This window comes from Podarcis erhardii (genome assembly GCF_964252035.2).
Source record: "Podarcis erhardii genome assembly, chromosome: 17".
NCBI classification, from domain to species: Eukaryota; Metazoa; Chordata; class Lepidosauria; order Squamata; family Lacertidae; genus Podarcis; species Podarcis erhardii.
Genome location: NC_138515.1, coordinates 6,923,759 through 6,947,833, shown reverse-complemented (window position 1 = coordinate 6,947,833; position 24,075 = coordinate 6,923,759). Strand labels below are relative to the sequence as shown.

General features: G+C 46.2%; 1 protein-coding gene across 2 annotated transcripts in view; it reads right to left on the bottom strand.

Moving 5' to 3' along the window:
* TRIP10 (thyroid hormone receptor interactor 10) overlaps positions 1–24,075 on the bottom strand; it is an 84,825-nt gene that overhangs the window by 8,264 nt on the left and 52,486 nt on the right. The window contains exons 3-12 of one of the 2 annotated variants that reach the window (XM_081845166.1): positions 22,136–22,192; positions 21,153–21,300; positions 19,267–19,329; positions 17,119–17,223; positions 15,800–15,928; positions 12,155–12,301; positions 10,340–10,543; positions 6,057–6,239; positions 2,784–2,893; positions 39–171 (exon numbers count right to left, since the gene is read on the bottom strand). In XM_081845166.1, the coding sequence (XP_081701292.1) occupies positions 39–171; positions 2,784–2,893; positions 6,057–6,239; positions 10,340–10,543; positions 12,155–12,301; positions 15,800–15,928; positions 17,119–17,223; positions 19,267–19,329; positions 21,153–21,300; positions 22,136–22,192 (1,279 nt within the window). The remainder of the gene's footprint in view (positions 1–38; positions 172–2,783; positions 2,894–6,056; positions 6,240–10,339; positions 10,544–12,154; positions 12,302–15,799; positions 15,929–17,118; positions 17,224–19,266; positions 19,330–21,152; positions 21,301–22,135; positions 22,193–24,075) is intronic. The other variant, XM_081845167.1, reaches the window with a different exon arrangement.

The window sequence follows — 24,075 nt, the reverse complement described above, 5'->3', positions numbered from 1 at the left end:
AGTAAGGAACCCCCCCGCTTTGCCTGCCAGTCCCTTACTTCACATTTCTGGACTTCTAGTCGCAACCTCTCAATGTTGCCCAGAGTCTCAGAGATCTTTGGCTCAAGGCTATTAGGGTCTCCCATCTGCGGCGTCTTCTGGTAAACATCCTTCATCTTATTTAAGGCATCTCTGAAAGAAAGGAGGAGGGCAAAATGTTCTGCGTTGTGAAGATACTCTAAAAAAGCAGGTTCATAAAATCAGGAATCCATGGGGTTGGCCGCCTTGCATTACCCAACAGGGCCAGTTAGGTATTCTTAACCTTCCGCACCACAAAGACAAATGCATTACAACTATTATAGCTTTCCTGGGCTAGAGTCCACCATCAGGTGCATGATTGTAATCCTAAATATAGGCAGCGTCCTCATTTGCATATCATGATAAGCCACCATGCTTTAAACTGTGAACATGCCTTTTCCTGCAAACATGGCACACCCCTTCCCTCTAGTTTGCATGGCACAAACAAGCCACACTGAGACTTTCTGGATCACCTGATTCTAGACAGTGGCTTGTTTGTTTCAAAGAAACTATGGACGGTAAGCCAGAAACACACTAAGAGTGGATTAAATTTAATGATTACTTAGTTAAATATGTTAAGTTAAATTAACTGAAAACAGCTTGCAGATACTTAATTGGCCTAGGATTTTATTTATGTTAAGTGATGAATTAGTATGTTTAATTTCATAATGTGAAGATCTAAGGATGTTAATGTTTAAGTTAAATTTGGAAAACCGTTAAAAGGATATGCAATGAAATCCAACCAAGGGGAAGTGAGGAAGTCACTTAACAATGTTAATAAGTGTAATTTTCAATAAGGCTATGATTTATGTTTGTTTGTCTTATGTGTTTGTTTGTTTGTTTGTAATGTTGTGAAAACCAATAATTTTTTTTTTAAAACAAACAAACAAAAAAACAGAAACATGCTAAGAACAAACCCTGGTTCATTTCTGACTTTCTGTTCATGGTTTTCTTGCAACATACAAACTATGGCCTGGGTTTGGATGACGCAGCGAGCGGTTGGGGTGGGGCCAGGCAGGGGGAGAAACCACATGGCAAGGGAGAGGCAGGCTCACGATTCAACAATTGTTTAAGACACTAGACTGTGGCTTATCATGACATGCAAACCAGGGCAGCGAGGTCAGAAGGAAATGAAGGGCATAATCTACAGAGGAAGCTTAAGCTCAAACAATGATCTCTAGAGTCTGACCCAGCAAATGGCAGAAAAAACTACAACGGTATCTTGCAGCACCGTAAAAGACTAAACAAATTTATGACGGCATTAATTTTCATGGTTCGTAGAACTGTAGAGTTGGGAGGGACCCCGAGGGTCATCCAGTCCAATCCCCTGCAATGCAGGAATCTAATGATGATGATGATGATGATGATGATGATAATTTATTTATTCCGCAGCCACTCTAAGCGGCTCCTAATTTTGAATATTAAAAATACAATAAAACATCAAACATTAAAAACTTCTCTAAACAGGGCTGCCTTCAGATGTCTTCTAAAAGCCAGGTAGTTGTTTATTTCCTTGACATCTGGTGGGAGGGCCTTCCACAGGGCAGGCGCCACCACCGAGAAGGCCCTCCACAAAAGCATCCATGATATCACCTTTCATACGATTAAGGATTTCTACGCAAAAGCAAAATGACGACAAATTTTGCACAGCCCTAAAATCCCTACGATTATTTATTTATTTTCTATGTCACCCTTCATCTGAGGATCACAGGGGGGTTTACAATATAAAAACACACACAAAAATTATCCTAGTAACCAGTGCTATTTTTCAGGGGTTATTCAAGGGTACACAGTACCAGCACACACATCTCTCTCTCCCTCTCTCTCTTAAAAGTGTTGCACTTACTGTAACAACTTCATGGTGAGTACCGACACCTATTTTTCTAGGGGGAAAGGCACTGATAGTAACAAACTAACCAAAAGTAAGCCGTTTGAAAGGCCTTGGATTGTTTGATGAGCCAAAGGCATGGGAGAAAAGGAATGTTTCATCCGGCTAGGCGAGCCTCCCTGGGGAGAGCATCCCACAAATGGGGAGCCACTGCGGAAAAGGCTCTGCTCTCATGTTGCCACCCTTCAGACTTATCGTGGGGGAGGCACGCAAAGAAGGGCCTCAGAGGATGGTCTCAGGGTCCAGCTAGGTTCATATGGGGAGAGGCAGTCTTTGAGACCCTGAGCCTTTTAAAGCTTTGTAGGTCAAAACCAGAACTCTGAATAGGGCCTGGAAACTGATGGGCAGCCAATGCAGTCAGGCCAGGATCCTGCCCTATGACAGATAGCAACCGACAAGCAATGAACTTTTTGGCCTTTTACCAAGTCAAGTGCTTTCAGCCTGGCTGTTTGGAAAAGACCGACGAGATAGTGGCCTTTTTGTATTAAAGGCTATAGGTATTTACTTGGGAGTAAGTCCCTTTGAACTCAACGGGGCTTACTTCTGAGCAGGCATATAGAGGGCTGAATTCTAAGCACTACAATAAGACAGGGAGTAAAACTGCTTGGGCTAAGCTTGGTGTCGGTAACACTGAAGGCTAGATTGTTCGTGGATATTATAAACCATTATTAACTATCAAGTTTAACTACAGATTTTGAAAAGATTCAAATACTGAAATCTCAATATATATATATATTTTAAAAACTGCCAAGAGCTAATTTTAAGCACTGCTTAGACCACACAAATCCCATCTTAAGAGCCTAACAAGCGAAGAGGATGGTGGTTTTCGGTTTCTGACCTCTGATCGAGTTCTTTCTGCAGCTCCCGATTCCTTTCTTCAATCTTCTGCTGGAGCTTTTTTCTCCTCTGTTCTGGAGGCAGATGGCTAAAGTCCTCCGTGATCACAGTCTGGCAGCAGGAAAAGAAACACACATGAATGGGATTGGTGCCCTTAAGGCGCCTCTATGCGCATTGCCCTACTGACCCCAACCCCTGCCTCTTCTCTTGTCCACCTAATTTGTCCAGCCCATCTGTGGTTAGGGCACATCATTTAGCACAGCCCCAGGCACAGAAAGGACCACAGACAGCTTGCAGGCAGCAATGATCCCAGGGCCTAAAGCAGGAGTCGGCAAACTAAGGTCGCAGGTCAGATCAGGCCCAATTGCCTTCAGGATCCGGCCTGCGGACTGTCCATGGATCAGCATGGGGATTCTGTTCCTTCGGGCTGCGCCATTTCCCCCCTGCGCCATTCCATTTTCCCCTCTCTCCCTCACACACCTCGGCGCCACCTCCAGGCTTCTCCCCGCCCTGCCTAGAGGAGGAAGGGGGCTGGGCTGAGCTAGATGAGTGCCATTTTAAGCAGCCCATCTCCAGAGCCAGCTCTTTCGCGCTGCTCATCTTCCCTCCAGTGCCGCTGCCACTGCCCTGGTACTCCTGTGGGCCAGAGAGTGGAGTGGAGTGCATGAGTTCGCTCTGCCCACCCATGAGAAGCAGCAGCGGCAGTAGTGGTGGCAGCAGCGGCAGTCCCTGAGAAGGTAAGCGCAGAAGCTGGGAGTGGGGAGGACTACTTGACCCCCTCGCCTCTTCTTCCAGCCCCCCAGTGCCGTTTCTCTGGCCCACCACAAGGTCTGAAGGACAGTGGACGGGCCCGTGGCTAAAAATTTTTGCCGGCCCCTACCCTAAAGCCTCACAGGCCCTGCTGCAGCAGATCTTGCTTGCCCTACCCAGTGTTCGGATATTGATATTCCATTCCACCTTAAAACAGATGTGTGGATTGTTGTGTGTCACATGCCTGTTTACACACCAGCACAGCACAGCTTGCTGGGAACTTGCGTTTCTGTATAGCTTTTGCTTATGCTGTTTGCTTGGAAACGAAGGGGAGCAGACATGTTTTTCCTTTGTCCTGTTGCTGAATAAAATGCCTGTAAATATGTTTTAAAAAGGTAAAGGGACCCCTGACCGTTAGGTCCAGCCGTGGCCGACTCTGGGGTTGTGGAGCTCATCTCGCTTTACTGGCCGAGGGAGCTGGCATACAGCTTCCGGGCCATGTGGCCAGCATGACTAAGCCGCTTCTGGCGAACCAGAGCAGCGCACGGAAACACCGTTTACCTTCCCGCCAGAGCGGTACCTATTTGCACTCTGATGTGCTTTCGAACTGCTAGGTGGGCAGGAGCAGGGAGCTCACCCCGTCGTGAGAATTCGAACCGCTGACATTCCAATCGGCAAGTCCTAGGCTCTGTGGTTTAACCCACAGCACCACCTGCGTCCCTAAATACGCTTTACACAGCCTCTAATCTGCCCTTTTGTTGCAAAGAGTTCTTATCTCGGCTGGCTTGCGTGCTCAGTTTCTGAAGTTTTCATGAAACTTGAGTTGCAGTTATACGCTGATCCAAGGACCGGGGTTCGCCCGGCTGCTGGCCAGTGAGCTGGAGCCAGCTGGGGGCCTGCCAATTGCCACTGCATCCCAACACCCAGCTCTACGTATAGGGCACTAGGGCAGGTCCACCAGAAATAATCAACAGTGCTTTTGAGCATTCAAAGAACTTCATAGCATTATTTCAGCAGTTCTTATGGCAAACCTGTAAGCTAGACCACCTGTGGGGTGAAAGTGACTGGGGACAGGAAAAGTGGAAAGGAACAAGCAAACACCTCCCCCACCTGCATGATCTTCCACTCCAAACTCCCGTCTTACAACACAGCTTTGGAGGGCAAATAAATAAATTGGGAGGGGAAAACCTCACGCCACTAAGCAACACGTGTAGTTTGAGCATGAGTGGTGCATGGATTGCATAAGACCAATTAGTGAAGGCCAGGGTTAGATCCTGACTGGGGACTTCTTAGCACACAGCCAGGGTGAAAATGCAGCAGCCTTCTTTTCCACCCTTGTGTCATTCATTTTCTACTGTGCACTGTAAGGGTCAGAACAGAGGGGCAACAGGCACCCTCATCAGATCTAGCCAGAAAAGCAAGCCAAGGCATCTATGACCTTGTTAGACAACTACAGATTATCACAGCAGGCTGTGAGCCCTTTCCAATTCCATGATCCGTAGGTCTTTCTAAAACAAGGGACCACAAAAGAAGTCGCACCAAGGCTGAAAGACAATCTACCCTAGGGCTGCTTGGCAGTGACAGAGGCAAGGCAGGGAGTGTGTTTGCCTCCCTTCTACAGAGTGTAATGCGACTCAACTGCACAAATCACCAGAGTTATTTGTTCCATAAGCGTCATCTTCCAGCACACTTGCTCATCTGCTTTTGTGGCATAAATGTGGCCTGAATTGTGCAAACTGACTGATAAGAACTGATGGGCTTTGCTTTGGGAAGAAGGGTGCCTTCCGATTTCTCCCACCACCTAAGCTTGTAACAAGTTCTCAAGTAAAAGCCACCTTATCTGAGACCTGAACCCACAGTACCTAAGAAATGCAGCAACTACACCCTTCTCTTCCTCCAGCTTTTACTGCTTTGGCATGATTTCGTGGAAGCGTGCATAAGAATGCTTTAGGTGTGTAAGATTGGAAAGTGCAAGTCTTTGAAACTACATTCATGCGTGGACTACGACTGCCAGTTCATTGGAGCTAAAACTAGTTCTTGTTTGGGTCTGTGCAAATAAAATATAATAATAATAATAATAAGGCACAGCTAAAAAGTCAATAACCCAAATCTCAGGCAGACACTCTAAGCTATCGCCTGAAGTCACTTGTGCTAGTATCTGAGCTCAATGGACCTCATTGCCCTTGCAAGCATCCATGTATCAGGAGCCCTATAGGTCAGAATGGAAGAGGGAGGGGCAATATCTGTCTTTAAGACATTTTATAGGTATATGTCAGACCTGAGGTCAAGAAAGCAGGATAACCAGCTGCACCAGAAACAGACAATGGATATTCAAATATGAAATGTCTTTTTTCCATATTCAGTGTACTGGCAAACAGTGGCTGCTTTGAAACGAATAGGTGATCTAGGATTCTGGCTTTTTAAAAAGTGTCTTCTCAGCACCAAAACTACGACTGGCAGGCAGGTGCCTTTGGAAGCAGGAGGCACGCGATGCTGGTTTAGCAAAGAGCAATTGTCCACTTACCCCCCGTTTGAGGCTGCGGAAGGACGTGATGCGGGGTTTGACTGTCTTATTGATCTCGTTCAAACAGTAAGACAGGGGGTCACGGGTGAATTTGGGGGATGGAGGTCCATTGATGGCAGATGAGGAAGGGGAAGAAGTGGAGGAGGAAGGGCAACTTAAGGGAGAGAGGGGAGGGGGTGGAAGCTAGCGACAGACAAGGGTCGTGAACAAGAAACGAAACACAAAAGAATGGAGAAAACTCTGTAAGAAAATAAAAAGGCACACGGAGACACACACACACAAAAAAAAACCACCCCCCAAAACACAACAACAACAAAAATTACAGTACATTCCATCTATACGGTACATTCTTACAATGGAGAGCAACCCATTGGCCAAACGTTTTTAGAAACCATTTGCCCTGAGAAGCAATGGCTAAGTTCGCCTACCTCAACCACCTGACAAGACAACAAATAGCAATCCAGTGTGCCCAATATAACAGGAATGCACTGTAATAAAACCCCACCACCAAGAATACATGGGGAAGGGGGGGGGGAGAGGCAGGAGGCAACAGCACAAGATGTAGAGCAACACTTCACCACCACGGACAGTATGAAAAAGAGAGAGGGAGTTGCAGAGTCATGCCAAGATGCAAAGCTGGCTTTCTGTGTAGGCATCTCATTCAAACATGTTCTTAGATATTGCCCCCCCCCCCATCCTGAAATTCCTGGTCACCGATCCCATGATTTAAGGGCTGGTCCTAAACTGCAATACCAAGGGAGGATGAGTTTTGAAGGAATGGGGCACAATATTGTTGTTGTTTAGTTGTGTCCGACTCTTCATGACCCCATGGACCAGAGCACGCCAGGCTTCCACTGCCTCCCGCAGTTTGGTCAAACTCATGCTGGTAGCTTCAAGAACACTGTCCAACCATCTCATCCTCTGTCGTCCCCTTCTCATTGTGCCCTCCATCTTTCCCAACATCAGGGTCTTTTCCAGGGAGTCTTTTCTTCTCATGAGGTGGCCAAAGTATTAGAGCCTCAACTTCAGGATCTGTCCTTCCAGTGAGCTTCAGGATCCAGCTTCAGGATCTGTCCTTCCAGTGAGCATTCAGGGCTGATTTCCTTCAGAATGGATAGGTTTGATCTTCTTGCAGTCCATGGGACTCTCAAGAGTCTCCTCCAGCACCATAATTCAAAAGCATCAATTCTTCGGCGATCAGCCTTCAGAAGCCATTTTTGAAGGCCAGGGAATTCAGTAGCACTGAATACTTTGAGGGAGCCACCATTTCCACTCCCCACCCCATGCTCTCCCTGTTTCAAATTAAGCCTTCAGAGCTCGTGCAACTCACCCCTCCTCCCAATGGACCCTTCCCCCTTGAAATGCTGCTTTGTGTTCCTGACTACCCCATCACAGAGTGGAATCAGCCTTGCTTTACTGAGAGCACCCTGACGAAAACACACAACCTTTGTCTCTCTTGGAATGAGTCACATGGCGGGTCAAGGGATTCCTCGGAGCTGGACCCAAATTCCCTGCGCCTCTGAAGGCCACGCTGCCAATCAAGTTGAGAAAGCAGCATGCGGTCGCTCCAGGGGAGCACCCCACCCCGACAGCATCTTCCTGTGGAGCTGCGCAAAATTGGCACTTGGTTTGCAACAGCTGGAAGAGTTGCGGCTGAGGAATTGCGTCAGGCACCTTGCCGATGAAGCTCAGCGAGGGAGAGTCTGGTCAGGGACTGGATGAGAGACCGCCTGGAAAAAACCCCGTTTGCTGCCTTAGGTTCCACAGCAGAAGAAAGATGGGGAATAAAGGCAATATACCGTATTTTTTGCTCTATAAGACACACCAGACCACAAGACGCACCTTGTTTTTGGAGGAGCAAAACAAGAAGAAGAAAAATTCTGAATCTCAGAAGCCAGAACAGCAAGAGGGATTGCTGTGAAATGAAAGCAGCAATCCCTCTTGCTGTTCTGGCTTCTGGGATAGCTGCGCAGCCTGAATTCGCTCCATAAGACGCACACACATTTCCCCTTACTTTTTAGGAGGGGAAAAGTGAGCCTTATAGAGCAAAAAAAAAAAAACCACTCCCATCTTCCCAGCCTTATAGAGCAAAAAAAAAAAAAGCTCCCATCTTCCTCAGCCAGCATAGCAGATAGTGAGGGGGTGGGGTGGGGGTTGTAGCCCAACAACAACCAAAGACCCAAGGTCAGCAGAGTTAGTGCTCTTATTTCCTCCCCAACTAGAAGACACTTGTGGCCACGCAAGGAGAAAACAGGAAGCAACAGGAAGCAAGGAGCAAGGCAGCACACAGGACATGGAAGAAATTACACAGTATTTTTATTTTTATTTTTTAAAAAAGGGATGCAAGGCAACGGAGAGGCCAGCAACAGATGTGAGCCAAGGCAGCAGAGTCTGGCTCTCCTGTAACATCTGCACTGCGAGAATTACAGGACAGATGTGGCTGAGGAGAGTCCACAGCCCAGATCTGGCAGCAGAAGAGTTAGGGAGCGAAACGAAGGGCAGCTAAAGAGGAAAGCAGGAGAAAGGAACCTTCACAGCACCCGAGGAAGTTGTTCAGGTGGGGGAAGGAAGGAAGGAAGGAAGGAAGGAAGGAAGGAAGGAAGGAAGGAAGGTCTTGCTAAAATGAGCTTTTTGCGAAAGAACAGCCTGTGCACAAGTTATAAAGGAGCCTCTGGAGAAAACTAGCTAGAAATGTGAGGGCTTGCTGAAGCAGATCTTGGGCCTATGCCATAACCATCTCCATAATACAAACACAGGGGTCAGCTAGGGACTGTAGGGAAGAGGAACGCCCTCCTCTGAGTGACAGGGGCAGCTGGAAGCGAGAATAGCAGGTTCCAGAGGCAGAGGTCCAAGGCTTCCATAGCAGAGAGCCCGGGTGACACGAAGGGCAGGAGGCTGACCTGGCCAGTGGCTGAATAACAGGAAGGAAGGGATAGCCAAGTTACGACCTTCCAACAGCAGAGGTGACTACCATTAGTTATTGCAAGAAAACCACTTTTGGGGAAGCATTGGTCAGGCCCAGAAAGTTAGAGGAGAAACCTCTTTGTTAAGGGCTAGTACAAGCAGCCGGAAAGGAGACGGGAGAGGGCAGCCAGAAAGTGGAATGACATGGAGGGAGGTGCAAAATCATGGCATTTGCTAGCTTGCCTGTTGTGCTGCCACCTGGCAGACGAGCAAAGTGGCAGAGGCAGGGAGGAAGGAATGAGGTCAAATGGGACAACCTGCTGCAGATCCAGCACTCTGGAGAGGAACCCAGGAGATGAACACTGTGGTGATCACCCTTCTTCTCCCCAATCCCTTCCCCCAATTTTACTCAATCACACTTCACAACCTGATCTGTGAACAGAACCTGGTAGCTATGGGAATCCCACAAGCCTGAGGGCCAATGGGTTGAGGGCAGAAGGAGAATACTTCCTGGCAGGGTGGATTTGATTTAAATCAAATTGATTTAAATCACTATTTAAATCATGATTTAAATCACTAGTCCAGGCTTCCTCAAACTCGGCCCTCCAGATGTTTTGAGACTATAATTCCCATCATCCCTGACCGCTGGTCCTGCCAGCTAGGGATCATGGGAGTTGTAGGCCAAAAACATCTGGAGGACCGAGTTTGAGGAAGCCTGCGCTAGTCAGTAAGACTTGATTTAAATCATTTAATATTTACAACCAGATGAAGGTTTCATTTTTGGAATAATCAATTTTCAGAGTAGTTTTTACAGTTATATCAAAAATTACTGATTTGGTTCTGCTATCAGAAATACATAGACAGATAATTATGAAATTATTGTGAGGTTTAATAAGTTAACTGTTTATATTTGGACAACTTTTCTGCTGTACTTTATTGGAAGGAGAAAAATAATCGTTTCCTTAATAACAATTTAAACAATTTATTTAGCTAAAACAATAACATTATAGCATATGTATCCATGTTAACTGATGTAGTTAAACAAATTCTCTTTCTTTCTTTCTTTCTTTCTTTCTTTCTTTCTTTCTTTAAAAGAAGAAGCTTAGACTGAGTTTTAGCACACATGAAAAACTTAAAACAAATCCTTATTTCCTGATGAACAGCCTTTGGACTATAATGTAACTTAAATAGAAAACTATCTTTAGAAAGATTTTTCCTCCAAAAGCATTTTATTTTAAAAACCCAATTTAAATTTTTTAAAAATTCCAATTTAAAAATCTGAATTTTTAAAATTTATTTTTAAATCATTGATTTTTATCCAGCCTGCTTCCCGGCCACCCTTTTCCAGGCTGTCCCAGGCCCTCCATGCCAGTCCTCACCTTGCTCTTCCTGCTGAAGGGCCAGCGCTTCCCCTTGCTCTTGCCCAGCAGGCGGGGGTCCAGGCGACCATCGAGGGTGCCACGGGGGTTGCCAAGGCTGCTGTCTGATGAGGTACGATTGATGGGTTGGCTGAAGTCTTCAAAATCCATGTCTCCTGGCCTCTCAAAGCCCGATTTGTGCAGTTCAATCAGCATCTGGGAATCCTGCAGGAGAAGAACATCCTTCTGAGTGACCTTGAGGAACAGAACCACCTCCAGCCCAGTTGCGCTGCTGAGCCAACACAGTACAAACGAGCAGGAGTTGGGGACACCCATTATCAGTCCTGCTGAGGACCAGAGGAGGATATGGCAGAAATTTTGTGGTAGTTTGAGAGTACACTGAGTTTGTGGTATGGAGCTTCCTCTCCCTGCATGTGGCTCTGGCTGACTCCACAAAAGAGCCATGCAGCTATTTTCTCTGTCTTGTCTCTTATTGCTCTCCTGATGATCTTTTGCTGCCACACTGCTCTCCTGCAGTCATTTTGTTCTATTAATGTAATTTTGCTGTCTGCTGGCTCTCAGCCAGCAGCACATGAGTTCAGTCTTTTTATGAGATAAACTTACTCTTTCCTTATGTAACTACCAAGTAAATCCTGCCTTTCAGAGATCATATTGTGAACTGAAATGTGAGTAAAAAAAGAGTTCGCAAACCGGAACACTTACTTCAGGGTTTGCAGTGTTTGGGTTCCAAGTTGTTTGAGATCCAAGGTATACTTGAAGGAACGTCTTCACCCCCATCACTCAGCCCGGACACTGAGGTCCAGCTCTGAGGGTCTTCTGCTGGTTCCCTCACTGTGAAAAGTGAAGTTACAGGGAACCAGGCAGAGGGCCTTTTTGGTAGTGGCGCCCGCCCTGTGGAACACCCTTCCTTCAGATGTCAAGGAGATAATGAACTATCCAACTTTAAGAAGACATCTGAAGGCAGCCCTGTATTGGGAAGTTTTTAATGTTTGATGCAGTGGTGCCCCGCAAGACGAACGCCTCGGAAGACGAAAAACTCGCTAGACGAAGGAGTTTTTAGTTTTCTTAGCCGCTTCGCAAGACGCATCTCCCTATGGGCTTGCTTCACAAAACGAAGCTTGCCCCGCAAGCTCCGGGGATAGCGGGGAAGCGCAGCGCGTCTTCCCCGCTGTCCCCGGACCTCTTTTGAAGCAAGGGGCGGCGGGGAGAAGATCGCTTCTCCCCGTTGCCAGCCCCGCAATCTCCGGGGACAGAGGGGAAGCAAGGGGCGGCGGGGAGAAGATTGCCTTCCCCTCTGTCCCCGGACAGTCTCCATAGGAACGCATTGATTGATTTTCAATGCATTCCTATGTCAAACCGTGCTTCGCAAGACGAAAAACTCGCAAGAAGAAAAAACTTGCGGAACGAATTAATTTCGTCTTGCGAGGCACCACTGTGCTTTATTATGTTTTATCTATTTTGTAAGCCAGAGCAACTGGGGAAACCCAGCCAGAAGGGCGGGGTATAAATAAATTAAAAAAATATATATTATTATTATTATTAACTTGCATGGACTACAGCGGTTATTTGACAGCACACCAACTTTTCTGCAGTACACAGGGGAAATGTTACAACAACAACAACAACAACAACAACAACAATTTACAACAACAACAACAACAACAACAACAACAACAATTTATTATTTATACCCCGCCCATCTGGCCTCCCCAGCCACTCTGGGCGGCTTCCATAAAAACCAAAAATACAGTAAAATATCACATGTTAAAAACTTCCCTGAACAGGGCTGCCTTAAGATATCCGGGAGGCACTTACGTTCTTCTCATCCACCACATCTGCTGCCGCCTTCATGCCCTCCAGGCACTTCCCAATAATGGGCATAACTTGCTGCTCCGTCTCTGAAAAAATGCTGTAGCCTTCCTTGAGGCGCAGTGTCCGCCGCTCGTCCATCTCTTGCAGCTTCTAGGAACGGGGGGAAGGAAGGGAGCAACACACACAAAAGGGACAATCAGAACTTGAGAATTAGAGAGGGAAGGTTCCTCACAGGGAGCTAGGATCCCCTCAGCACCCCCGTCCTACCATAACCCTCATCACCCACAAAACGAATAGGCCCGTCTGGTTATCAAGCCTCTGTTCCTTGCAGTCAGCACTGGGAAGGCTGGTGCAAAGTTTAAAATGGCACAATGCCATTTAAAAACGCCTGTTATAATAGCTGCATTTAGGTTTGCTCTTTTTTTAAAAAAAGAATTAATTAATTTTCTTTTCTCTCATTACAAATATAACACACAACTTACATAACATCTCTCCCTCCCCCCTTTTGGACTTCCCTCAGCTTCCATTTCTGATTTATTAATCTCATTAGCATATTCTGCTATTTTCTACAAATATCATATTTTTCCTTTTGTTACATTATTTGTTCCCTATCCATAAAGTTGTGAATGTTTATTTAAATCCTACCATCAGGTCAATATTCTTTCTTTGTTTCTGCAAATATGATATAAAAGGTTCCCACTCTTTTTTCAAAATCCCTATTGTCCTTTTCCCGAAGTCTGTCTGTCAGCTTCACCAACTCCACATAACTCATCAGTTTTCCTTGTCTGTTTTTTTGCATCTGGGTGTGTTCTAATGCGATAGCATCCAAGCTCAACTTCCCAGTTGTCTCCAGATACAAAGATTTCAGGGAACGGGACAACAAGGGTGTGGGTGTGTTTTCTAGCATTTCCAGGGCTGCCATCAGTAGATTGCAAACAGGCATGGATCAATTTTAATCGATGAAGCAATAAACTGCCTTATTTATTTTCTAAGCTATGTTTTTCAAGTTTTTCTGATAAGGCAGTGGGAAATGAATGAGAAACCCTTTTAAAACCACCTTTCCTTTTTAAGAGGGGTAGCTATGGTATGCTGTCAGGTTATCTCAAAGAGGCCCTTATTACTGAGGTTCTGGTAGTACACAAATGCAAATTTAAAATTTTTAGTTTTAAAGCAGACGGTTAATCAATTACCGTATTTTTCGCTCTATAAGACGCACCGGAACACAAGACGCACCTAGTTTTTGGAGGGGGAAAACAAGAAAAAAAAAAATCTGAATCCCAGAAGCCAGAACAGCAAGAGGGATTGCTGTGCAGCGAAAGCAGCAATCCCTCTTGCTGTTCTGGCTTCTGGGATAGCTGCGCAGCCTGAATTCGCTCCATAAGACGCACACACATTTCCCCTTACTTTTTAGGAGGGGAAAAGTGAGCCTTATAGAGCAAAAAAAACCAACACGGTATATGCTGTGAAAAGCATCGGCACCGGGCAGTGGGGCTTAAAGGCAGCAAGCCAGAATCTAAGAGACTTTATCGATCAAGTGAATGCTGGGATTTTGGCATGCACACCCTCACTTGGCTCAGAAGTCAGCATCTCAAAGCAGTGTTGCTGGGAGGTGGGCGGTAAGTGAGAGGCAAGAACTATCAGACTGGTGTGGGATGCATGACGGAAGGAAAACAAGGCTTCGCTGAGATTATGAACAGCCTTTGCCCCCTCACCTCCCGGATGCAGGAAGCAAAAGAAGTAGGGACTATCACTGAAGATCTTTTGGGTGTCCCACATGAGCTAAAAAGGGGCCTGGCAAGTTCTCTTAGACAAACATTGGATCCTTGACCACAGCTCCCATCTTCCTCAGCCAGCATAGCAGATAGTGAGGGGGTGGGGTGGGGGTTGTAGCCCAACAACAACCAAAGACCCAAGGTCAGCAGAGTTAGTGCTCTTATTTCCTCCCCAACTAGAAGACACTTGTGGCTACGCAAGGAGAAAACAGGAAGCAACAGGAAGCAAGGAGCAAGGCAGCACACAGGACATGGAAGAAATTACACAGTATTTTTATTTTTATTTTTAAAAAAAGGGATGCAAGGCAACGGAGAGGCCAGCAACAGATGTGAGCCAAGGCAGCAGAGTCTGGCTCTCCTGTAACATCTGCACTGCGAGAATTACAGGACAGATGTGGCTGAGGAGAGTCCACAGCCCAGATCTGGCAGCAGAAGAGTTAGGGAGCGAAACGAAGGGCAGCTAAAGAGGAAAGCAGGAGAAAGGAACCTTCACAGCACCCGAGGAAGTTGTTCAGGTGGGAGAAGGAAGGAAGGAAGGAAGGAAGGAAGGAAGGAAGGAAGGAAGGCCTTGCTAAAATGAGCTTTTTGCGAAAGAACAGCCTGTGCACAGGTTATAAAGGAGCCTCTGGAGAAAACTAGCTAGAAATGTGAGGGCTTGCTGAAGCAGATCTTGGGCCTATGCCATAACCAAAAAATACAGTAACAAAAGGATCCCATGCATGCCTTACTCAGACAATAGTCCCATTCAGCTCAATTTGGAATTTACTCTCAGTAGGTATGCACATAATTGCAGCCTGAACACTTTAATTGTGTGACAGCCCTAATAATGTTCAAGGATTATTATTTTTTAAAGCCCACCCCAGGAATGGCAGTTGTGAAGTTAGGAAAGGTTATTAACCCTCCCACCTTCCTCCATTACTCCCAGAGAGGAGGTTCCTACTTTCTTTGTTGTGGGATCTTTCCACATTCTCAACCAGCACCTTTCCCCACAAATGCTAGAAGCCTTCCCCACAGAGCAGAGATTAACAAGGCTGCAGTGGCCCAAGCTGAACTTCCTGACGAAGACATGTGTTATAGGTCTCCAATGACTTCCACTGCCAAGTTATTTTCTTCTGGGGGAAGGCTGAGAGCCTATCTAATATCTGAAGTCAGAGAGAGAGAAAATATTCTACAAGGAGGAGCCACAAAAAGAGCTGCTCTAGAAGAAGCTCTAGTTTTATGGAACTCCCTTTTCTGAAGTTCCATGGTGCTTGCTTCATTTTAGGTCATCTGAGGCAGGCCTATCTTTTCCTCCAGCTTTTAGCAATCCTTGATGTTCGCTGGTCCCAATCTGCTGCTGCTGGACAGCTAGTTTTTAGAGCTGTTGCTCTTTCCCCTTGTTGCAGGGATGGAAAGATCAGAGTATGTTTCTGGTTCATGCTAGTTTCACACACATTTGTTCTTAAGTATGTTCTGCCCTGTTACCACATCAGTATGTGATTAAAAAACAACAAAACCCTGCATTAAAATTTGCATTTTGTTATTTTCCCCACAACATGCCACAAATATGCTTTGTGGGTGCATTTAAAACTTATACATGTGTTTTGTTACGTTTCTTTGAGCAGAGAACTGTATTCCAAAATTTTGAGAAGGGCAGAAGGATGATTGCATTCTGATCTGTGTATTAGTGTGGAATTGCAAGTCAGGTTGGTTCACGTAGAAGAATCGCTAGATGGTTGATTTTTATAGAGCAAGGTTTATTTTAAAATGCTGTTCTAAGGCTTTTTGTTGAGGGCTACTTTGTTTGTTGAGGGCTACTTTGAAGGATGGCTTAGGCTAAAGGGAGTTGCAGAAAACTCTAAACTAAAATGTTAGGAAGTTGCTTAGAGAGACTTGCATTGAAGATTTGTGGCATCTCCAAAAAGTAGAACTGGCTCTGATTGTGGTTAAACTTCTGCAGATATGAAGCATATTCATTCTTGCTCTCCTCAGCCATATGACTCCTCAGGTTTGCCTGCTGCTTTGCCTGGAGAAGGTAAGGGGGAATGGATCAGCAGAAATACTTTGGTTACAGTCAGCTCTACAGCAGAGGTGGGGAATCTGTGACCCTTCCAGGCACTGAGGGAATCCAGTTCCTACCAGCCCCAGCTAACATGGCCAGTGATCAGGGATCAAGGGAACCCAGCAAAATCTGGGGGGAACCAAGGTTCCCCGCCCCTGGGCTTAGTAAGTCATCCAAACTTAGGCTTGTGGGTTTAGCTCTCCCAAAAAACCCACAAGATGTAAACCGTAGGACTGTCTTGCAGACTGTCTCGCCAGAGTGGTGCATGCTCTTGTTTCAGGGAACCAGGCAGAGGGCCTTTTCAGTAGTGGCACCCACCCTGTGGAATGCCCTCCCACCAGATGTCAAGGAAATAAACAACTATCTGACTGGTTTCCCGTAACTTTGCTTCTCGCAGTGAGGGAACGGCCAGAAGGCCCTTGGCACTGGACCTCAGTGTCTGGGCTGAACGATGGGGGTGGAGACACTCCTTCAGGTATACAGGACCGAGGCCATTCAGGGCTTTAAAGGTCAGCACCAACATTTTGAATGGTGCTCGGAAACGTACTGGGAGCCAATGCAGATCTCTCAGGACCAGTGTTATTTTGTCTCAGCAGCCACTCCCAGTCACCAGTCTAGCTACCGCATTCTGGATCAGTTGTAGTTTCTGGGTCACCTTCAAAGATAGCCCCACATAGAGTGCATTGCAGGAGTCCAAGCGGGAGATAACTAGAACATGCACCACTCTGGTGAGACAGTCTGCAGGCAGGTAGGGTCTCAGCTGGTGTACCAGATGGAGCTGGTGGACAGCTGCCCTGGACACAGAATTGACCTGTGCCTCCATGGATGGCTGTGAGTCCAAAATGACTCCCAGGCTGCACACCTGGTCATTCAGAGGCACAGTTACCCTATTCAGGACCAGGGAGTCCTCCATACCCACCCGCCCCCTGTCCCCCAAAAAGATGTCGTCTTGGCTTTAATGGCTAACTGGAGAAAGAAGCTGTGGTTTGCTTAGAAAGCTTTCATAAGCAAAACCAAGGGGTAGGTGGTCAGTTACGGGGCACAAGCAAACAAGGGACTCAGAATATCCGTCATGACTTCCATTGCAGAAGGACTCTGTTACCCTCCTAAACACTATTAGGGATAGTGGTACCATCCTATTCAAAAGCACTGACCTTCTCCACATCTGCCTTGGTAGCATTGATGTCCTGGTCCAGTTTCTCAGCAGTCAGCACAGCTTTCTCAGCCTCTCGGCAGTCTCGCTCAAACTTGCGTTTGCTCTGCAGTTAAGAGAGAGAGCCTTTGAGAGTGAGGGATGCCCACAACAGTGAGGCCCACAACAGCAAGCCTAACAAAAGGCTACACTCATTTGGACGCAAAGCGTTAGATGCTGCCATATCTCTCTTGCAAGGATACAGACATGAGCATCACTCGCACTTAGGCGATGAGATCTCTTGGTTTCACAGGCAGGATTAAATCACACCACCTGTTAAGTGCTCCCATTTTGTTTGCCCCGTTCTGGGCTTTCAAATAAAAGCTGGAAATGGGAGGAGGGGTTAACAGATTGTTATGTATAACGGGCTTTCAAAACAAGGTGCAGTACAATCAATAACACTAAAAAAGACTCTGGCTGCAGGCTTACAATTAAGTGACACATGCAAACATTTACTGGAAAAGGAGTGGGTGGAAAGGCTGTTTGTGTACACGGTCTATGGAGCTACTTTCAAAGCTTGCTGAGGCTTTGAAAGAAGCTACTAAACCAAGTGATCTCACCTTTTATTTAGGGGTGGGGGGGCAGAGGGCATAATTTATTGGGGTGGGAATAATTCAGGTACAATTGATTGTACCCCAGTGGACAGGGAGAGGAGAGGTGGAGAAGGACAGGTGACCTTTCCCAGTTTAGACAGTAAGAGCTTCACTGAAGTTCACCAACTGGAAGGCTACTTAATTCATCTTTCCAGATTGTCTCCACGTTCAAGGTTACGCTTAAGGCAGGGCTTAAAATTCAGCCCAGTGAATATTCTAAACTGGGCTCTAAAGTAAAACAAAGCCCACAAACAATTCCCCCCATTAATTCATGTGGGGAAAAGTAAACACAACAGTGTGTTTGTGCCTTGTAGAACGTAGGAAGGTGAATCACAATGGAGGCACTGCACAGCCAAAATGGGGAAGGCAGGAACTGGCTTTGGCAAGTGCATGCACACTCACATGTAAAAACTGAGTGTACAGTGGTACTTCGCAAGACGAATGCCTCGGAAGACGAAAAACTCGCAAAACGAAAGGGTTTTTCGTTTTTTTAGTTGCTTCGCAAGACGGATTTCCCTATGGGCTTGCTTCGCAAGACGAAAACGTCTTGCAAGTTTGTTTCCTTTTTCTTAAAACCGTGCATTCACTTCAAGGAGCAACTCATAGCACGCAGTGTGGTAGCCTTTTTTGAGGTTTTTGAAGACTTTGGTGATTTTTGAAGCTTTTCCAAAGTCCGTGCTTCGCAAGACGAAAAAATCGCAAGACGAAAAAACTCGCGGAACGAATTAATTTCGTCTTGCGAGGCACCACTGTACCTGCGTGTGAATGTATGCAGGAAGGAAATTCAATGTATGCAAGGTTTTATAATATGACTTTTTTCTGCTTTAAGGGAAACTTGAGCAAGTGTACTATTTCTTTTTGAGTCTACATCTAATGCATGCACACCCCTACAAAGAAAAACATTTACAAGTTGACAAGAGATCCTTGTGGTCTTCCAAGGTTTCAGTCTTGGCTTATTTGCACATCATTCTATTGCACCTTCTTTGAAATCTTCTCTTAAAACCCTTTATGCAACAAGAACAAAGCACTAGCAACAACGCCAGAGATGTTTCTGGCAAGCTTGCGCCCCTGCTGTTCATAAAGGCTTGTTCTTGCATAGCCCAAGCTGGGGTCTCTCCCCCCCCCCCGGATGATTTACAAAAGTTGAGAAGTTCTTGGAGACTTCCAAAGGTAACACAGGAGATTCTATGGTTGATGCCATAATAAAGCCAGTGCTACAGCTTGTGCATTCCCCTCTCTCTTTCCATGTGCATTGGATTCTGTCCTCTTCCTTGCTTTCCTCCATCTGTCATCCCCAAATTTAATTTTGAAAAAAGGACAGAGGAAACATTCTTGGTGAAAAAAAGCCTATGTTTCCATTCACTAAATGTTTGGAGAATTCTAAAGGGATCAATGACCCTTCCACAGCTGTGTTCCTGCTCCGAACATTGGCCAAATCCACAGAAGTTGTTTTAGGTCTTCCGAGCATATGAGCCTCGGACTCTTGTAGAGCTAGGCTGAAGATAAAAACAACTCACATTTTCAAGTTGCTTGAAGGAGTTCTCCAGCTGCTGCTGAGCCCTTCGGCCTTCTTGCAAGTGCTGGAGAAGGAGAAAGTTTACAGAATGAAAGCCTTTGTTAGAAGTGTCATGGTGCTTCTGCCAGAACCCAAACAGTTCTGTCAATCATTTTCAAATGATGACTAAAGTACCTCAGAAAGAGCAAAAGGCCACCTGCTACTACCAAGAGAGTCTTCCGGCACCTACCTGCTACCTGATCTACCCAATTCTTCCCATCTTTTCACCAGAACACTACAACCCTAAGAAAACTTACTGAAGAAATGGGCCCCCAAACAGGTCCAAGTCCCTACTGTCTACAATCTGAAAAAGAGAGTTTGGGACATAGTGGGGTGGGCTTCAAAGGAGATACCTCAGCTTGAAAAACCAGAAGTACTCATAATTCAAGGTTACTTCCTAATCAGGTACTCTAGTCCCACTGTGCTGAAGTCATGCAGACTGCTCCACAGAACTTAATTTTGAAAAGTCATACAGAAATACTGCAATAAATAAATACAGATTAAAACACTATGTGGACAGCATAGTGGCTACGCTATTTTCAAATCCTGAATCTAATTGCTAGCCCTCTTCTCCAAAACCTGCCTAATTTTAACATTATCCTAGTTCCCAACCCTCAGTGACTCAAAAGTCAACACTGCTGATGGAGAATTTAGCAACAACAAGGTGATATTTTTAGTGTCCCCTTTTTGTTATGTTGTTCAAATTGATTTTGTTGTTGTTTTATTTTATTTTATTGTGCTTTTACTGTTAACAAACACTCTCCTGATGGAAGAGTGACAGATGGACCAAAATTGGGTGTGGTTGTTTTGCTTTTTTAAGGGGGGGTACTTTACAAGAAGGCATGGTGGACTCAGCAGTCAAAAACAGTTTTTGAAAGCAGTTTGCCACACAGCATGCAGTGGCTGCTGCTCAAACTAAGAACAGATCTACAGTCCTCTTGGGCTTACAGAACTGAGTTTCACAGTTCTCTGGATCTTGGCCATCATAAGTAAGTACATAAAAAATCTCTACGCCAATGCCAGCAGCCACCAGGAACATCTGGAAGTAGCATGGAAGCTCTCCCCACAGATGATGCAGATGACCAAGCATTCCACTCTGTATGCACAAAGGCAAAAAGGCCAGGGACGATATGCCTTCAACTCCTGCTGAACAAGCAGCAAGAGAGCCAGGAGAGCACAAAATATGAAGAGCCCCTCACAGAGAGGCAGTGGCGTAGCGTGGGGGGTGCAGGGGGGGCCGGCCGCACCGGCTGCAACATCTGGGGGGGCGTGCTCGCCGCCTCCGGAGTTGCCGAAGAGCCTCGGGCGCAGGCTGTAGCAGAGCCCCATGTCTCGCGGAACAGACGAGCTGTGCACGCGTCCGGGCTGAAGGCGTCCGGCAGGCAGCGGCTCTCAGCGCTGGCCGCGGTGGGCGCGCCAGGCAGCCCCTCCTCACAGCCCCACCGCCGCTGATGCTGCTGCAGCTGCTGGGCCATGTTGCATTTTTCGCCTCAGATCACCTGACACGGACCTGCCGCTGCTGCCGTGGCTACCTTACCGTAAATACCCCAGCCCAGGCAGCAGCAAGAAGAAGCTGGCAGCGGCGGCAGGTTAGGGGTTATGGGCGCAAATTACTTGCCTTGCCCGGGTTAGGGGGCGCAAATTACTTGCCTTGCCCCGGGTTAGGGGTCGCAAATTACTTGCCTTGCCCCGGGTGCTGACAACCCATACTACGCTGCTGCAGAGAGGTAAACCTGAATGGTTTTGTTCTTCAGGACCCCTGGGCAGCAGAATCAGAACCTGATTTGGTCCCCCGATTGACCACTATGCAGAGTTTCTTGACCCTACAAAGGCAGGGGAGCACTTTACCGACTTCCTCTCCTGTTTGAGCTCCTGCGAGTACTTGGCAACCTCCACACAGATCCGCGTTAGAAGGTTCTCAGCTACCAGCTCACGCTGGCCTGCAAAGTCGTTCAGCTCCTTCACCACCTGAAGGAAGGCCTGATATTGGCAGAACCTGAAAAGGAGAGGAAAGGCAGGAAGGTTGTGCCCAGCAGCAGAGAATGAATGAATGAATAAATCTTTATTTGTGTCGGCCATCAGCCATAGCAATAAAACAACAATGCAATATACAAAGAATAGAAATAAAAGTCAATTACATAAAATACATTTTGGGGTTTTGAATCAATAGTCAAATGGTGGATCTTATTCTGATTGCCCCAGCAAAAACCTTGCAACCTTTGTTGTCACCTGCTCATCTTGATCTGCCAAGATCAAGCAGTGGCAGTGGTTGGGCGACCCAGAATGGACAATAAAAGAGGGGTGATAATCTCATTCCTCAAGTCTTTATAAACAGTGCAAGTCAGAAGGGCATGCACCACCAATTCGGGACTGCCATCTCCACAGGGACATAAGTGTTTTTCAGTTCGAAAGCACGCCAGTGCAAGTAGATAAATGGGTACTGCTGTGGCAGAAAGGTAAATGGCGTTTCTGTGCACTCTGGCTACCGTCACGGTGCCCCATTGCACCAGAAGCGGTTTAGTCCTGCTGGCCACATGACCCGGAAAGCTGTCTGTGGACAAACACCGGCTCCCTTCGCCTGAAAGCAAGATGAGGGCTGCAACCCCATAGTCACCTTTGACTGGACTAAACTGTCCAGGGGTCCTTTACCTTTTTTTACTGAATGACTGCTTGGGTGGTCGGCCCTGCAAAGAGCCCAAGGCTTGCTAGCACAAAAGTCTGTGAACCACTGAGCTAAGTTTTTGTGGTCAGAGTACTTTTGCCTCAAAAATGTGTAGCACTGAGTAGAAATATCGCATGCATCGCTGCAGCTAAACATGCACTTGACATACTTTGATTCTGGGTCTTCTCGCGTAGTCCTCTTGGGAAGATGCTTCTTCACGAGATTCCTATAAATGAGAGTGAAAATGAGCTAGCCAAAGGCATTTTGCTGCCTGAAGATGAGCTCCCGTTGTGCCCCCCACCCTCCCAATGCCTCCTTATATCATTCAGACATCAAACTCCTGCCTTCATGTATTGGCTGACATCCTGTCACCTTGTTTCATTTTGCTGCACCGTAGGGCTGACAAATCAAACAGGAGCCAGGTAAAAAATTGGACAGCAGGCCTATAAGAAGCAGCTCCAGTCATGTGTAGATGGAAGTGTTGATAATTGGCACAGGTGAACATCCCAGAGATAATTCTTATCAAATGTGACAGGTTTAAATAAGCTGGTAATGTTTTATACAACAATTTCCCATGAATGCTGGATACTGAGCGAATATTTTATCTTTCTTATCTTTTCTAAAGTGTGCATGTGGGATGTTTGGTCACATCAATCTTTTGTTTTCAAAAGTAGGCTCCCCCCCCCCCTAATTCCAATTCATTTTTCTTCAAATATTAGAAATACACAGCAGAACTGGCAAGACCCACAACAGGAGCTTGAAAGAGGGAGAAAATCAAGCCTGCTGCCGAGGACTAACCTGCTGGGAACCTGAAGGGCCCTGCCCTGCCTCTCTCCACCAGGCTTGGGGCAAGGCCTGACAGGCTCCATAAAGGCCTGCTGCCGCTGCTGCTAAGCAGAGAGGGCTCCGTTTTTGTTTTTTAAATAGCTTTTATTTTTTATCTATGTCATTTTAAATTGTGATTGATACTAATGCCATATTCTTAGTTTTAGATTTTATGATTTATGTGGAAATTGTTTTCCATTTGGTTGGGTACTTTTTGATGTGTTTTATTTATTGCTTGTGACTTTTGTTACGCTGGTAATTATGTAAATCTTGTCAATGTTGTAAGCAGCCTTGAGTATTGTTTTAACTATGGAAAGACGGCATACAACTAAAATGATGATGAAGAAGAAGTTGGGATGCATTTTAAAATAAGGAAAGATGAGCCGCTTTTATGTGGAACAGGATTTTCTTACAAAGCTAGACAGAAGACTGAAGTAAATAATAATTAACCTCCAGCCTGCGAAAAAAGATATATATGCTGTACCAAAAGGACGGAAAGGACCTCTCTGGCTCTAACAGGGAAACACTCCCTTTGGAGCAGTGTCCATGTTGTTCCATAAGACAAGTAAACTCTTTTCTAATGTCTGCAGGACCAAACAAGGACCACCTGATTTAGCCAGGTAACTTCCAGAGTGGATTTTCACTATGTGCTGTACATGGGGCTGCCCTTGAAGATGATTCAGAAACCTCGGTTGGTCCAAAAAGCAGCTGCAGCCAGATGAACCGGCTGGGGTTCCATTGAGATCTCATACAACCCCTGTTCTGAAACAAATGCACTGGTTGCCAGTTCATTTCTGAGCCCAACTGAAGGTGCTCACCTTAGTGTTTAAAGCCCTAAATAACTCAGACTCCAAATACCTGAAATAAAATAATAATAATAATAATAATAATAATAATAATAATAATAATAATAATAATTTATTATTTGTACCCTGCCCATCTGGCTGGGCTTCCCCAGCCACTCTGGGCGGCTTCCAACAAAGATTAAAAATACATTAAAATGTCACACATTAAAAACTTCCCTGAACAGGGCTGCCTTCAGCTGTCTTCTAAATGTCAGGTAGTTGTTTATCTCTTTGACATCTGCTGGCAGGGCGTTCCACAGGACGGGCCCCACCACCGAGAAGGCCCCCTGCCTGGTTCCCTGTAGCTTTGCTTCTCGCAATGAGGGAACCACCAGAAGGCCCTCAGCGCTGGACCTCAGTGTCCGGGCAGAACGATGAGGGTGGAGATGCTCCCTCAGGTACAGTGGGCCGAGGCCATTCAGGGCTTTAAAGACCAACA